This window comes from Vanessa atalanta, chromosome 14, assembly GCF_905147765.1.
Source record: "Vanessa atalanta chromosome 14, ilVanAtal1.2, whole genome shotgun sequence".
In the NCBI taxonomy this organism is placed as follows: domain Eukaryota; kingdom Metazoa; phylum Arthropoda; class Insecta; order Lepidoptera; family Nymphalidae; genus Vanessa; species Vanessa atalanta.
In genome coordinates this window covers 3,457,331-3,476,014 of record NC_061884.1, presented here as the reverse complement: position 1 = coordinate 3,476,014, position 18,684 = coordinate 3,457,331, and the positions used below count along the sequence as shown (strand labels likewise).

The following is an 18,684-nucleotide window of genomic DNA, read 5'->3' as shown; positions in this document are numbered from 1 at the left end:
AATTATAAACACAAATTAAGCACATGAAAATTCAGTGGTACCTGCCTGGGTTTGAACCCGAAATCATCGGTTAAGATGCACGCGTTCTAACCACTGGGCCATCTCGGCTCTATTATCTAAGATATATTTGTATATTTTTAAATTAATTAATTACTTCGTTCATGTTGTGGAACTTTTTGAAAAAAAAATAATATTGTTATACCTAGTTTAACAATAACAATACAGATAGGCATACATCATACATAGACGTTCATCTAAAAATATACTTTTATTTTTATTTCTATGCATTTTGATTATTATTTAATATGTAAATTATATATGTATACAAAATTATGTGATATGCTAAGTTAATTTCGGGTGTACAATATAATGAATCACAACCGCGAATTCACTGTCAACGAAACGTCGTATAATAAAATAATCTTGTATTATTAAATCAATTATATAACCACAGGAACGAATCAAAATCAAATTATAATTATATATATTTAAATCATTATGCATACGTAATATATATAATTATGACGTTATTATACAATATCCTCGTATATGCATCGGGTTCCGTGTAAATTAATTCTGAGTCACAAGGAATTTATAACATCCGTCTATATAACAGTAAGAGGAAATATTACATTTTTCGTAAGCCATATTAGGGTTCGTTCTCACGATGGGTAAGATATTTCTACGAACAAGAGCCTTCAACATTGTGCTCACATTCAGAAACTTGATATAAAACCTAGCCATTTTATCGATATCCATTTTTTAATGAGTACATTTATTACATTGGTCAAATAGGACTTCTGTGTTATGGTTACACGTTAAAAAGTCAGTCCCCAAAGATCCTAGACACAATATTTTAGTTTGGTACCCTTATACGAGCATAATATATAAACATGCTATGTTACATTTGCCTAAATTAATCATAAAACGTTTGTCATTACTTTAAAAATATCCATTAAGTATATCATTTATTTTTTGGATTAAATCAACCGTTTTTATACTTATAATAAATATCAATACATTTAAAAACCGAATGAGAAAATTATGCTTTGCAATAATGTTGCCATTTTTTAATTTACAAGTAACAATGACGACTATTAGTCTATCTTGCAATTAAATAAAAATATATATTTAGATACTTCATAATATTAATATTTCGCAACCGTTTTTATTGATTGGATATTTATTCTATTTAAAATACAACAAAACAATAGTGTTCATTTAAAAAGTCAGAAATACTGATACTACGTTGGAAGAAAGTGCATTAAATAAAAAAGAGAGAATATAATTATAGATAATAACGCGTTACATTTCTTTTTTTTAATTTCACCTAAATAGCACAAGGCAATAGAAAATACAATCTAAAAAGAAGTCCAAGATAATCCATGGTTAGACGATCCCAGAGTTCCAGGAGCCGAAGGTCGCTCAGGAGTCAACGCCCTCAATCAGCGTTTAGCATCTGGAACAAGCAATTTAACTTTTTAATTTTTGTAAAAATACAGAGTTGAGTCCTGAGCGACCTGTACGAAAAACCGCAGAATCGATCTATGACATTAGTCATTTAAGATTTAAAAAAAACAAAATAGAATATTTAGTTTCTTCGAATTTCTCCCATTTCTTGATTGACTTCGGTTTTTCGATACAACGTCGCAAAAAAACTAATAAATAAAACACAACAAAAAAAAAATATATGTAAACATTTAATGAAATCATTAACATATCTTACATATATAAGTGTGTTTAAAATGTAGTTCACACGATAAAATAATTAACCGTTATTTTGGATATTATCTAATACTAGAAAGCTTTTAATTCGATTCGATTTAAAATTATTTCAAACTGACATGACGTCGAATCAATGACGTCTAAATCTATACATTTATTTAATACTTCAAGTGTATATTTATAGGTTTTTTACATTATAAATATAGCAACATAGTCTCATACATACATATGGTTCGAATATTATCAATCGTATATTATTGTTTAAATATATTATTTCGTTTTTAGAACTCTGCGAGACGGTCCTCTAAACAAAAGAATTAAAACCTCGTAATATTTTAACAAAGCAACTTGAAAGCTAATCGTCTTATTGATTTATCAAAATTTAACTGACAATTTATTTTTAGATTTATTAGTTTATTTATTTAATCTGGTATACGGTTCTAAATTGCGAAACGATATGATGATGTTCGTTCTGACCGGTTTCGGCTACACAAATCCAGAAGGCTAATATCTATCTGCGCAGGAAACATAGTTCTATTCTTTATTTTTTATAATCAAATAGTATAGCAAATCTGATACGACTGGAAATAATTTAGACGGAGGACCGACGACTTCTCACTCAGAAGTAAAATGCCAGCTTCCAGAGGCCCGACCACTACTAAGAAATTCTCGACTAAAACACTCTATAACCTGATCTTGTAGCTATATTTGAACCTTGAACCTCGAAATCTGCGAGACCAATGAGGAATGTTATATATAATACATATACTTATATTATAAAGTGGTCAATTTTATTTGTTTGTATGTATGTTGTTATAAGAAAGATAGATAAACCCGAGCGCTGCATGGTATAAATTGAATTATATAATATAGTTTTCTTTATTGATAAATCGCTGCGAAGCCGAGGCGCTTCGCTAGTAAAACATAAAACATGACTGTACCCCAGTCAGTACATAAAGGAAATAAAATAAGAATGACGTATTCATGTTGCAGTCTCGCCGTAAAATTTTGTCATTTCACTAAATGTCTTTACAGTACCTTTGCATCTCAGTGAAGTACTGTATTTAATTTGTACTTATAATTATTAGGTCTATGTTAACAAATCAGTTATATAATTTTAACTTATAACAGCAAAAATTAAGTAACAGCCCGTTAATGTCGCCCTGCTGGGCTAAGGCTGCCTCTTCCCCTGAGGAGAAGGTTTCAGGTGTCAGGTGTTAGGCCCAAAAAGTATATCCTAGTAAGCTTGCTTCTTGGAAAATATCATTAAAGGCAGACAGACAGACAGAAAGAGAAGTATCTCTTGTAAATGGGAAAGTATTCCCATTTATAATATTAGAATAGACTAAATTATATGTAACAAACATTTTGGAGGCGCAACAGTAAACAAACTAGAGTTCGCCCAGTTGCTGTAATTCGATCATAGTAATTATTGGTTTGAAGAAAACATATGAATTTGCATAATTCGAAATTTTATTTTTCTATTCTTATTTGCATTTTTTGTTTTTTGAATAATTATGCTCGTCTATATCTTCTAAACCTAAACTGTTTTGTCTCTATATTTATGTTATATGTGCATAATTATAGTATTTCAAAAGTTTTGGGCATATAAATGAACATAATACTAACTAATAAATATTTACATCAGTTTACACACGTATCTGTCATAAATATGTCAAATAAAAATACTACAACATTTTTTTTTTCATAAGCTTTCGCAATTACGTCAATATGAACATAAATAATATTTTTAAAGTTTCTGGCAGTTAAGAATAAAATATAAAAATTAATTAAATATTTGAATATGGAATTTATTATACCGCGTTTAAATAATGAATCTTCAAACGAATTCATTCGTTTGTAAGCAAAGCAATTAACGTTTATCGAGATGAATTCCAATTGTTAATAAAAATAAATAATTTAAGAAAAAAAGGCAAAACAGAGGGAGACAACCCGATCAACTGGAAATTGGAATCAATTTTATGTAGTTGATCTCCATCCTGTTTTACAACTAACTGCAACACGCTTCTACCAAGTGATTTGACACTTGCTCAATCCTCACTAGGGCTGTTACAAAATTATTTTGCATCAAATTGAAAAATTCTTAAAATTCTTGTAATTAAGAATTTTCTTTTAATAGTTATTTAGACTAAAACTATCAGACCTATACTTATACGAATATTTTTAAAACAAATAATGTTAAAAGAAAAAAAAATCAATTTTTTATTTTAACAATATTTGTCAATAAAAACATTTTTTGATAAAATAGTTTATGCGACATAATACGTAATTGATATTTGCTGTTTAATTAAATGTATCTTTCGTTCAAATCTATACCAACGTACGATAAAGTTAATATTATTACCTCAGTACATACATAGAAAAATATCTTATATTTGTATGTCCAATAAACGCACGAACAAAACTATAAGTATAGTTGTACTTAACAAACGTATCAATCAAATTTACCGACATTATTGTTAGGGTTATACTTAGATCTAATAATTTAAAATAATGATAGTTATTTAGGCATAATAATGACAATGTTCAACAATAAAAAAAACAATGTTCGACAAATTAACATTCAGGAACATAACATTATATTTATTATATACAAGAAAAAATAAACACAACACGCGGCCTGAGCACAAAGTAAACTATTTATGTTAAACGTATAAGAATTTTTTAATACGTACTTGGAAAAATACCTCAAATATTATAGTAATTTCCCATTAATGTTCCTAGGTTTGTATGGCCTACCAATCTTTTTAATATTATAAAATTGCTTTGAGATGTCATTACATTATTAGATTAACAGAAAGCAGGACTTCATCAATATAATACTTGAACAAACTCATTTTATTTCAAAATAGAATTAATTCATGTAACTAAGGTCGCATTCAAGATACATTAGAATCATCATTTTAAAAAAGATATCGTAAAGCGATTCGAAATGCAAGCTCTACCGAAATAAACAAAACACAGATACTCTATGCTCATTTGTTCAAAAATGACACACACATTACTCTACTATACATCTGACTACTAAATACTTAACAAGTTACACGTGTAACGTGAACATCAATCAAAATTATATTTAGAACACAATAAGTACCATAATAAATAATTATCCTCATTTGCTAAAATAAACAATAATAAGTACGATTAAAGAGTTATGCAAGCCCTGCGACCCTGCACACACATGACACGACTACACAATAATCAAACCGGTCGATTGACGTCAATGGTGGGTGGGACGACTATAAAAAATAAAACTATCAGTTTACTATGGCCGCGAACAAGGCAATCCCATGACAAGCTATTGTCTCCTTTTTTACTTACACATTTTACGATTCATTTACGAGACTCTTCTGTGAGTCGTGTTGTGGACGATTTGAAGCGCTCTGCGTTTTATAATCAATACTGAATATATTTATTTCGTTCCACGACATGCACTTATTATTAAGATTGTAATAATACTATTATTATGGATTATTATTTTTGGTAGAAAACAGTAGTCTAGAATTACTAAATTTATACTATTTTATCAAAATGTCTGTAATATATTTTTACCTCTGTTTCTGTCTTCCACTTGACGGTTGCCCGGAAGAGATTGCTGTTTTAGAGATATATCTTATGCATCTTTCTTGAATGTGACTTATGTGTGTGTTTATTGGTGTACAATAAAGAGTATTTTGATTCGATTTGATATCATTTAAAATTCAATAATTATATATCACTATTAATTATTGTTTTATGTTTTTTTTTTTTATAAAATGGCGATTTGATTTGCTTTCATCTTAAGTAATTATTTGCTTAAAAACATAATTATGTATACGTTGATTATGTTATAATTGTAATTGAAGGAAAATGTGTTTCGCTAGAAATCTGTGACTTGTAAGGGGTAAAATACTTTGTGGTTTTAATCAGGGTTTTTCTTATCTTTACAAGCATGTATAGATAGCAAAATTTTATTTATTTTACATGGAATGTAAGCCGAGATTGCCCAGTGGTAAGAACGCGTGTATGATTACGGGTGCAACGGGTGTTTAATGAAATTCTATCACATGTGCATCAAAGGAGCGTGGTGGAGTAAGCTCCAACCTTCTTAACGGGATAGGCCTTAGCTCAGAAGTGGGGTATTAGGGGCCAGTTACTTTACTTTTTTTTAAAATGGAAAATGCATACGAACGAAATTTATAATTAGAATATATTAATATTAGTGTTTTAAACATTATTTCTGTATAAAAAATAACATTAACCTTTATTATATCAAATTCCGATTAATATTTATTTAAAATAAAAATATATTAAATCACTATGCAAATAAATTTTTAGAATTTCCTTAAATATTTATAAAATGAAAAAAAATTACAATATAAAAAGTGATATTTGAAATTGTATCACATATACTTTTACATAATTATATATTTTTATAATATACGTAGGACGGACGAATGGGCCACTTGATGGGAAGTGGTCACCACAATCCTTCAAACCCATAAACAATAATAATAGTATTGCTGTTTGGCGGTAGAGTGTCTGATGAATTAATACCCAACCAGACTAGCTCGCATAAATCCCCACCGCCAAGTTCGTTTCATTAGTATAAATTTATTTCCTTTTTGTTATTAAATACACATGTATCGTATAATTTGGTAATCGAAGTGTTATTAGTTACTTATAATTCTTTTATGATGTCCAAAAAAAATAATAATAAGTCTACAGTGATCATTTATTTTTATGAGGCGTGGCAGTCGCTTAATGTGGGTAAAATATTTACCCAATGTTACATAAAAAACGTAAAACTTAGTGAAACAAGCTAAAAAGTTGAAACATTCATTTAATGTAAATAAAAAAGTATCAACGCCAAAACGTACATAATTAACTACCTATAAATAATTGAGTTTTTGTATTTTAAATATTGTAAGAATGCGACCTTTTACAATGTATGACAAAAGTCTGAATCGAATATGTTTGCATAAAACGAGTTTGCACAATTAAGCACGTGCGTGGATGATTTATCTTAATATGCACAAATTCAAAAATTGTGTGATGTTTGTATTTTAATTAATAATAAAGACCTTTTTGCCGGAATTCGACTCTCGACATTCTAAAAGACAAGACGTCCTTGGAGGAGTAAGTATATTGCACATGTTAGCGCTAAGCGCAAACACAGGCACTCTATTCTGTCATTCACACAGTCCGATTAAACAGCAATAAACAAACGGATAGACATCAGTTGTTATTTGTATATACATGTTACACTGGCATACTAAGGAATAATACCACTAAACATACATACCTAATTCATTTATTTTACAAGATCATTTGCAAGTACCGTTTTGCTACCGTACGGTGTTCTACTCATATCTTTATGCAGCGCGTGACTGCGCAAACTGAATAATATTTTTGCATAACTTTAAGAATAACAGTGACTACTAATCGGGCCACGTATGACATTATTTCATTTTTTAATGAAGCTTTTTAAAGAATTAAAAATAAATGTTAAAACATTTAATGAATAATCTGGGATTGTTTTATTTACATTAATAAAATACAGAAAATGTTGCCATACTAGTCTCAATTTACTTGTTTTTTGTTCTCAATTTAAAAAAAAATATATTCCGTATTATTTTCAAATGAAACAAGACATTTTATTATGTTTCGTTACTTATTTTCCAAGTTAGTCAACTGATTTTTTACAACTATGTGACGCCAGTAACTATTACGAGATAGGTTCGTGTTTTCAGATATAAAAGACTATATTTGCATTTGAATAGGTAGTTTCAAGATTTGTATTACTATGTTATTTGAATTACAATTAGTGGTGACAGTTTTCAATTTTAGTGACATGACTGAGTAGCAGCTATCATTATCTCGTTGGCGAAGTTTGTGAAATGTGAATAGTCCGTGGTTTTACCTTTAATTTTTATTATAACATGAAAAAGTAAAAGTATACCCTATTAAAGTCCAATTACTTAAAGTAACTTCTACTTGTTTTGAAGTTTAATCCGGACTAACGAACACGTAAAGAATATAACTGTTAGCTTGTTTTAAAAAGGCAGTCATTTTGAAAACTTAACTTTCGTGCGTAAATATATAAAAAACCATAGCATAAAATATGCATTTTTTTTAATGAAACCTGGTAATGTTTTCTTTTCTGTTTTCATAAATAAAAAATAACTAAGAAGCTATTCTATTTGTGGCTGTATGTGATCACCGCAAGAAGTGCAGCTCTATCCTATCAACGTTCCGCCCTAAGTATGGTTTGAACTTCTGCAATGCCATCGTCTTTTTTTTATGGCATTTGTTGGCGGACGAGCATATGGACCACCTGATGGTAAGTGGTCACCACCGCCCATAGACAAAGGCGCTGTAAGAAATATTAACCATTCCTTACATGACCTATGCGCCACCAACCTTGGGAACTAAGATGTTATGTCCCTTGTGCCTGTGATTACACTGGCTCACTCACCCTTCTAACCGGAACACAACAATACAGAGTATTGTTATTTGGCGGTAGAATATCTGATGAGTGGGTGGTACCTACCCAGGCGGGCTTGCACAAAGCCCTACCACCAAGTAAATGTATGTCTATATGTAAAGGTAACCAGTTAACACCGGGAGGTCGATTTGCTTCTTGTTTTGTATCAGTATATATGTTGAATTTATTTTTAACAATCGTCCCAAAGAATTCTATGAAATGTATGAACGTCACTCAAGCCTATGAAGGATGGAAAAAGGAGGAAAAATATGCTATACTTGGTGGTCAAGCTTTATGTAAGACAGTTTGGGGGGGGGGGGGTAATATCCACTCGTTATATTCTACCGCCAAACAGCGTTTTTGTTATTGTATTCCGTTTCAGAGATGTGAGTCAGCCCGTGTAAACACAGACACAGAAGACACAACATTTTAGTTTGAAAATTATAGCGTATCAACGTATGTCGTGTGTACAGAATACCACTGTTACTTCCCTTTATTTACGTCCGATATATGAAATAATAATCACGCCAAATTCAGTAAAGACAATAGAAGTAAATAATTTCTTTACGATAAACGTGTCACTTAAAATTTGTACACAAAATCAATCAAGAAATATTAAAATCATCACACCCTAAAAAGATTTCACACTAAAAACTCTTGCACTTGGTAACGTATGTGACTCATATTATCTTCCCTGAAATAACATTCATCGCTTCGGATTTTAACGTAACGTATATTCGACATTCATAAAAATTCCACAACAATATTCGATTCGATAAAAGGTTGTCACACTTGAATTATCGTTTATAATCCTGCAATATTTATAACACTTGTTTTGTTCTCTGAACGGATGCCAGCATCCGTCATATACGTCAATGTTATCCGTAATGTTAAATAGAGCGTAATATGAATGACTGCTATAAAAAAAACGATAATGACCTGTGGATTGAGTAAGCGGATCGTAATCGAAAATAGTTGGTTCAAATAAAAGCGCCAATGGTTCTTTCAGTGGCTTGTTAATATAATTAATCTTCAACTTCTCCTTAAGAGAAGAGGTGTATGCAAATTATTGTGAAATACAATAAATTAAAACTTCATATAAATTGTTTTTTTTTTTTAAATTATCAGTTTAAGTATATTTTTATATTGTTGTTTAGCATACAGCATATTAGCTTTTAACATAATTTCGGCAACGGCAAGTATTCTTAAATCAACGAAGTCAACTGCAAAGACTTAGTTGTAGGCTATTATTTAGTATTAGGTATTATCTCAGATAGAAAACGAATAACTTTAAAATACAATTAGCTACTTTTTTTAAGTATAACATTACATTACATTAGCAGCCTTAAATTTCCCAATTTGCTGGGCTAAGGCCTCCTCTCCCTTTGAGAAGGTTTGGAGCATTTTCCACCACGAGTTGGTTGTTGGATATTAGCACTATCTAAAAACTACATTATAATAAAAAAAATATCGGTTTCTGTTACGAATAGTATTTTTTTTTATTTTAGTTTTGGTTACGGTTACGGAGCTCCATAACATATCTGATACAAATAAAGATGTCATTATAATACTGCGTATTAATTGTATAATAAATGTATCAACATGTAAACAAGATGGCAAATACTTAAATAGACCATGTTTGTCTTATAGATACTGACTTAAGGCACTTTTATACACCATTTTTGAATTGACATGCAATAAAATCAGAAAACTAACCGTTTATATACCTTAATTATATATATATATAGCCTATCAATTTCTATCAACCTTTAGAGCATGTACTGCTACAAACCATTCAACCGATTGCAATAACAATTTTTTTGAACACAGCCAGGACAACATTGACCGGGTTCTGCTAGTATTATATAAATGAGAAAGTGAGTTTGATTAATTACCATCTTGCTTCAATGCTTCAACGGTCAACCATCATGACAATTATATCACGGAGGAAAAAGTAACACGCCGCTCTAAATTAAGTTATTTAAAGAATTATTTAGATCTTGCGTCAATAATGAATGGAAATGGTGTGACTTTTAATCAAATCTATTCTATTTTACATAGCCCGTTTATTGAGAAACATGTTGACTATATAAAATTACTCTATGACCCACGTGGACGGAGCAGTAACGTCCGAAGCAGCTAGACTCGTAATAAAAAACAGTCGATTATAAATAACTGAATTCGTGCTATAGTAATAAATTATAATGAGCCTATAAAAAATTCTTTCCTAACAAAACAGTTTGATTAAAATCGAATAAAACAATATTCGACATTTAAAAATGCTTACAAGTTAAATGTCAAATGTTTATATTTAGCGACATTAACCGCTTTCCGACTCCGTGCGTCATTCGGCTAATTTACATTGAGAAAATACTGTATAAAAAGATATAAAACGATTTTGCATTGTCCACGTGCAGATTATTAATCTTTAATTATAAATATTATGAGTCATGTCGATTTTGCTTGTAAATTAATATAAAACTATTTCAATTTAAATCAGCAAAGGGCATCACTAGTTGAGTGTAATGATTAAAACGTAAAAAAATGTATTCTGCAAAAACGAGCTGAAGGTTCCCCTCGTATTTATTATGTTACATAATATCTCAATGTAAATAAAAAGAAATATGATAGATAGCTGAAAAAAAAGGTAATGAAAACAAATTCAGAAGGTACTCCGCATATTTATTTCCTTGGGTTAGATTTAGTTTAGGTTTAGGTTTTAGTCATGGAAACTAAATAAATTTAACTGAGTTATTTATAATTTCTGCTTAGTATAATTTCTTAGTCCGTTATGTTTACTATATTATACTAGTCCTACATATAATATAGCAAGATTTTTAATCCACTTAATTTAGTAAGGTATAATGCTTTCATACAATTAAATAAAAACTAATGATGGTTCATATTACGCATATATATATACAAACCGATACATACTTTTTTTTTAATATAGGTTGGCGGACTTGACTGTAAGTGGTAACCCCCGCACGACATTGACGCTGTAAGGAATATTAACCATTCATTACACTGCCAATGCGCCACCAACCTAGCGAGCTAATATATTAATTCTCTTCTTTTTACACTGACTCACTTGCAATTTAAACTGGAACACAACAATACGAAGTTGGTAGCCGAATATCTTATATCTACCCAAACGGCTTGCACAAAACTATTCTTCTATTATTTTTTTTTAATTTATTAATAAAAGTAAATTCACTTTCAAAACTTTCTTAATTGAACTCTAGGTTTTATACGAAACGTACGTACTGCGTACGCCCGTTTCGACCGTTTTATCTAAGCTTTTACTAAGGCATCTCGAATGTGTGTCAAGGAAATCAAGTGAGCTGTGTATGTATGTGCAAACTTCGCAGAAAAATAACTTCCTTTCTTTTTACCTTTGACATGGATACATGTTATTCTTAATATTAAAACTCGTTTCGAATGTTATTTTAATGACGTCATATTACATACCTACTATTTAGTAAAGGAGTACTTTGTATATCAACATTTTTTTACCGACATAACAAAACTTTTTTTGTAATTATGGCAGCTGTTTTTTAATATTTTTCTATCGTTCGTTCAACCGCTTTGGTATTTAGAATCGCTATTGAGCGAATTATTTACTACGCATTACGTGCTAATGAATCACCAAAAGGGAAATAGTACAAATTTAATGTTATTAATTTTGATCGCTAAATAAATAAACTTACTAAAACTTAATTGATTTAATTTAAATCAAAATGGTTGGTGTCATAACTGTCATTAATATATAAGTGAATTTCATTTAAACTATTGTGTCGACTACGCGCCGTACAAATAAATAAAATACCGCATATAGTGCCGGCATATAATCAATTTAGTTCAGTTATTTTAAAACCATTAAATATTGATTATATTTCAGATATCAATATTGGTCGAGACGTCGACGTAAAATCCAACGTCATGATTTTACGCATTTAAAACAATATCGTCAACACCGACACCTAATTATGTAGCATTCTCGTTTGTATTTTAATTGTTATTTAAATAATCAAGTATATTTTTAAATTGATTGTGTAATTATACGCTATGCTACTAAATCAATAACAAACGACTTACCTTTTTCGGCAGCGTTGGAGACTCAAACTCCTCGTCATCGCGACTCGAAAGTGTGGAACATGACGAGCATGCTGAATCCGCTGACAGCGACCTCGACCTCAACCAGTCCACTTCTTCTTCAGTCGCACCGACGGCCACACCATCGGAATAATCACTAACAACGACGCTTGGAGTTCTCACACATCTTCCTCTCGTCTCGCACCCTTCGCTTCCCCGTCGCCCCAGTTCCACGACGTGAGCTTCAATTAGAGTCCGCTCTCGTCTGGGGGACATCGCATCCGGCGGGGGGGTGATATCGCGAGGGTGCGAGTGCCGTCTTCGTGGTTCCAGTTCCACGGCGGAGTCGTCGCTCAAATCGCGGCTACGCCGTCTGACGGCTGCTCTGTCATCATCATCCGATGAACTGATATCCTCTGAAGGGCTGGAAGCGCGTGGGATGCGCAAATATTGCATAGGGGCTGGCTCGAAACGTCGCAGTAGCTCGGAGACGCGCGGCTGCGCGTGTCGAGAGACGCGCGCGATCGATGGCGCGCGCATGCCCGTACTGTCGCTCGCTCGTCGTGATATCTGCAGCGGTGCCGACTCCCGCGCTTGCCCAGGCGATACTCCGGCGCCGAGTTTCAGGTAGAATAAACTGTGGCTCAAGGCTTTTTCGCGGAGTACCCGGCGAAAGTCCTCAGGAGGTGGTTGCTCTAGACGGGGCATTTTTTCTGCAATTAATGAAATACATTTTATTTTTAATAAATTAGACAACAAACTACTGCCTACTGCAAGTTTCAGTAACAATAAACTCAAAACTAACAAACCTCTACTATATTACTTAGTATCTCCTATGTTGACGTAACATTGTAACCGCGAATTATTTATTCGTATAGAGAACGAGGATGGAATGTTTACATCCAGGCCAGACAAACATTATGCATGCCACTGCGCAACAAACTAAACATATTTTCGCTATTCTCAATTTGCGTCATGAAACAAACGTAGTTGTTTGTAAATAAAAGGAAAACAATAAATTATTTCCCAATGCCACTAACCTGCAATACGTTATGTCACTGGTGGAGTAGATCAGTTGAAGAACGCCATACGATCTGAAACAAACGAACATCAAATCAGTGGAAAAATTGGTTGTTTTGTTATGATAATAAGAAATTACGCTACATCGATATTATAAGGTATCGTTTTGAGTATAAGGTTATAGAAGGAACTATTTTTTTAATGTTTACAACGAAATTAACAATAAACGAATATAAATTTATATTTGTCACCGTAACGTTAAATTCATAGACGTCATTATTTTAATTACTAAAATGATCGTAACATAGCTGTACTGATTTATTATTATTATTTACTACGTTTGTAAATACTTACTTACATTTAATAATGAACACACCAACCACTACATGATTTACAATATGCTTAAAATACAAATTAAAAAACAAGTGAAAAAAACTAACGAAAATATTAAATTTGATATCATAAATAATAAATTCAATTAAAATTAATTCAATTAAAGAATCATTAAGGTATAATTTTAAAGAAATCAAGATATTAACTGTTGCTTCTCAATATATATTCTGGAATGTTATGTATGTACGGAAAAATATTAATAATTTTATGATAAAATGTGTTACTCATAGCATTGGTACAAGGAACAAACAGAAACTTGTTACTCCTGTTACTCGACTGCATAGAGTCAGTAGCTCTTTTGTGGGGCAATGTAATACGGTTCTACAACAGGATCCCAGAAAGCGTTCTAAATGCTTCTGTTGCCAAATTAAAAAAAAATATTTAAGGAACGCTTGTGTGCGAAAGGTTATTATACAATTAATGAGTTTATGATTGATAGAATCACCTTCTATCAATCAATAATAACCCGCTGAGTTTCAGGGGACTTTGAGTTTGAGTATGAGTTTGAATAAATGATTATTTCGAATTTAGCCAAACAAAGGTACCTACTGCTGTTGTTTCGTTTATGTAAATAATATGCTTTTAATGTTGTTAAATGCTTTTTATTTAAAAAACTGATATGAAACACAAAAATATTATTATATATAATTTATCTATTATTAATTATTGAAAATGTAAAATAAGAAACCAATAGAAATATATTGTAGAATATTTATAACTTAATTTGGTAAGTTATATAAACAAATAAATAAAGTGTTCATACCAGTGGGTAAGGTTCATACCAGCGTAGCTAGGTGGGTAAGGTCCCCGGTGCATAGAAAAAGAATCGGGCCCTCGCCCCCTCTTTAACGTATATTGGCATTCAAAATTATAGATAATAATAAGAATGGGATACAGGATACAGTGAGTTGAACATATCATTAGTAAGTTAAATCCATACGTCATCTTTATTCAAAGCTCTTTTCATAGCTTAGGTTAGAGGGCCCCCAGAGCTCAGGGGCCCTGGTGCACTGCACCACCTGGCCCTACGATAGCTACGCCACTGGTTCATATCAAACAAATACAACTTTCATGACCATAGACCAGTAATACACTTCTACTTCTAATAGTTGACAGGGTAAAATAATTATCATCACGTAAACAAAACCGTGTTTATAGTTTAAACTACAGTTTAAACATTATACGTGATGAAAACAGCATGCTCTTCGCTTCGAGTTTGAAAGCTATAGATTCTCTGAAAGATATATTTGTTTAATCAAGAAGTTAAGGTTGTAATTCAGCTTATAATTCAATTTCAGTGCAGTACTTTACCGTTTAGTCAATACATGGAATGTAACTATGAATATAAAAATAATACTACCTGGACGACTTGAAATGTGTTTATTGTAAAATTTATAATTATTTTAGAATATTTCATAGTCTGTTATAGTTACGTATATTTCATTTGTGATTGTTATTTGGTGGATAAATATTTGTGTTGAAGTATACTACTACAACACCTACTTGGATTTCTTTGAATATGTCTTTTATTCTGTACTGAAAACATAGATAGTCAGCAATACGAATGCCATTTGTGATACATAAATATATCGAAGGGGTTAGGCATCAACTCATTATCAGACATGATGATATTCGAAATTTAAGTCTATTCGTTTACGTTTTCTCTACGTCATACTGACGTTGCCAGCATGTACGATAAAAAAATATCCTAATAATACTTTTTGATGCTTCGACAAATATTAATTTATTCTGAGAAAACAAAAAAATCACCGAATATCATCTGTCACGTTAAATCTATATCCTTTTTTTAAAGAATAAAATATCAGTCGTCAGTGCGCTGCCGACCACGGAATGAAAGATTTTATTTGCCGCCTGTATCACTCACTCTGTCAACATCTTTTCAGTATCTATACCAGCATAACTGAGTAATTATATTTATCGGTATATAGTATCGTTACTTAATATCAGGTTATATTAACATGAAAACTCAAAAACGGTATTAAACTTGAAAATATTATAATTGTTAAATAAAATTTAATGCTTATTGTAATATCCTCTGACCGAATTTTGGCCACGGTGGCTAACCTTAAAGACTAGCAAACACAGGAAATAAACTATAGTTGACTTATCACCAGGCCCGTCTTAACTGAGGGTGTAAAAAACCCTAAGACCACGCTTTGGGTAATATACTTTGCTGATAATGGTCAAGTCCAATACAATCACTAGGCGCCCTAAAAGGTCTCTTAATTATTTTTTGAGAGGAAATCGTCCCTACACTGCTTGGACATTATACGGGGCTGCCCATCACTGATAATTCGATGCGACTAAAATTCGATACCTAAATTAGACAAACTTTACGCGCTTACCAAGAAACGGTAAAGTGTGCTATAAAAATGCTTTTCGGCTCCTATAAAAACTATAGACCGAAAAACCAGATTACTTTGACCCAAGTTTGAAATCAAATCCTCAACTACAACCATGCAGAAAGAATATGCTTTATAAGTACACTATTTGATTAAAAAATCAACGATAAACAGCGGCTTTATCGCTAGACCGATCTCTTCCAACTTTGGAAAAATAATTGAAAGAGCGGCAAGAAAATGAACAGTTGAAAAAAGTAACACAAAGAGTCTGCTTAGAATATAGTACTGACTGTAGATATCCGAGTCTAGATCCACATCAATTCAATTCTTATTATTTGATTCGTAATGCAGTATTTCGTTACAGTTGACGAACAATTACTATCGTTGAGCTTAAACTTTTTATTGTTTGTATTAATACGTTTTAAAGATTTTCTTATGACAGAATTAACCTTTTTTATTTATTATGTAAGGTGTACTTTAAAGGTTATCGTAAAGTATTTAGTACATACTATAAGGATGTTTAATGTACAAGTACAACTCCTAACATAGGTAATAGTAATTCCATAATTGCTAACGATTTGTTTTTATCGCTTATCTTAAAATCTAATCGACTATAAATCTTATTAATATATTTATATATAATAGAATAAGCATCAGGTAGCTAATATACCAGTTTGCCTAGCTATTTTAAATATAAGAAAAGTCAAAAGGGCAAGGACGCAAACGTCTATAAAAATTAATAAATAAAAATAAACAATTGTAATATTCGTATTAGCTTTCCGTATGAAAATGAAACTTTTAAATGAGTACTTTATTTTTCGATCCAGTTTTATAAAGTACTAGTTGTCGCCCGCGGCTTCGCTCGCGTTTTAGGGATTGGTTGTCGTGTGTGAGACAAAAAAATAGCCTGTCTTTCCTTGGAATTCAAGTTTGCTTCATATCATATTTCGACAAATTCGGTTCACTGATTTGACAGTGAAAGAGCGACAGACAGACAGACAGACAGACAGAGTTACTTTCACATTTATAATATTACTATAGAAGTATAGATAGTATAGATTAAATAATTTAATTTGACTATATTTATAAGGTTATTTAGGAATTTAGATTCTACCGAAAAGAACCGGCCAGAAAAACAGTTTGTCCAAGTGCGTCTGAGATCGTCTGCCAAAAAGAATTACTTAGTATAGTTTATTATATTTAAAGGATGAGCCATCTTAAGTTCCCAAGGTTGGTGGCGCATTGTTGATATGTGGAATGATTAATATTTCTAACAACACCGATGTCTATGGCCAGTGGAACTATCACCATCAGGCCTGTTTGCCAGTCCACCTACCTATATTAAAATGAAACCACCTTGGAACAGAATGACGTTAACGCAGAAAGCATTAAACTAGATTCATAAACAGTTCTAATCAAGAACCTTCTTTTCTAAAGTCGGTCAAAGTCTAAGTCAAAGTCAAAAATCTTTATTCAATATGGAAGTGATTACACTTGCTTATTGATAGTCAAGAATCTACCAATGGTTCAGAAATTAATACCTCAGACCTGAGAAAACTCAGCTTAAAAAGAATAATAATAATAATTTTGATATGCTGCGTAGTATAAAGGACGTCTATCAACTATAATTCAAAAGCATTGTTAATTATGACGGCTATTTGAATCGCTCATGAGACAATACGGTTTTCCGTTTATTTATTCAAGAAAATTTAGTAAGAGATTTATTAAAAATAATATAATGAAACAAAAAGGTTATAACAAAAAAATCCCCACTTTATTTTGATTTTGGTTGTACACACAGAATAAAATAAAATATTAACCTTCGTTTTTTATGACATAGATATGCTCACATGCAATAGGCCAGGATGGTAAGTGGTCAACTCTACCATATACTACGATTTTTTTTTATGATGTAGGTAATCGGACGAGCACACCGGCGAGCCACCTGATGTTAAGTGGCCCATAGACAATGGCGCTGTAAGAAATATTAACCATTCCTTACATTGCCGTTCAGATGTCTTTCGTCTCTTTCGCACGGACCTTAAATCGTGACTAAAACATTAAACCACAGATCACATTTCAAAGTATCATATTCATCATTATTTATCTCACGTACAATATACGTTAAAAATTATGGTAATAAACTGCTTAACAATTGTATATGATGTTCTAATATATAGCTGATTTTATGCGTGACAAGAATTGAAAATGAACAATAAGTTTTCAGTAATTTTCCTTTGTTTGTATTTTTTTTTTGCTTAAACGAAATAAGATTTTAATGAGAATATAAAACGAATTGTATTCATTTTATTCCGTTAAATATATTGTATCATTTTTCTTTACAGCGACACATCGCACTATACAGAATTGTAAGGAATTTTGACATATGTACCAACCTACCAGCACAAAAGGACTGACTTTATCGTCTCAGTAATGTCAAATACTTAATAAAAAAAATGACTAAATTTATTTCTCGTCCTTTACATTTCATGCATTTTCAGTTATATTATACTCTATTTCAATCATAAAAGTAAAAAAGGCAAACATACAACATTTGACAGCAAATTAACGCGATATTATTGGTCGAGAGCTTGATTAATC

The 18,684-nt window shown here is 31.4% G+C and overlaps 1 protein-coding gene across 3 annotated transcripts in view; it reads right to left on the bottom strand.

Annotated features, from left to right (window-relative positions):
* The window catches only part of LOC125068833 (inositol-trisphosphate 3-kinase B), a 156,385-nt gene that overhangs the window by 116,447 nt on the left and 21,254 nt on the right, over positions 1-18,684 (bottom strand). Inside the window, exons 2-3 of one of the 3 annotated variants that reach the window (XM_047678159.1) lie at positions 13,348-13,401; positions 12,311-13,020 (exon numbers count right to left, since the gene is read on the bottom strand). In XM_047678159.1, coding sequence (XP_047534115.1) covers positions 12,311-13,015 — 705 coding nt within the window. In that variant the 5' untranslated portion in view covers positions 13,016-13,020; positions 13,348-13,401. Of the gene's footprint in view, positions 1-12,310; positions 13,021-13,116; positions 13,236-13,347; positions 13,402-18,684 lie in introns of those variants that run through there. The other 2 variants (XM_047678160.1, XM_047678161.1) reach the window with 2 other exon arrangements.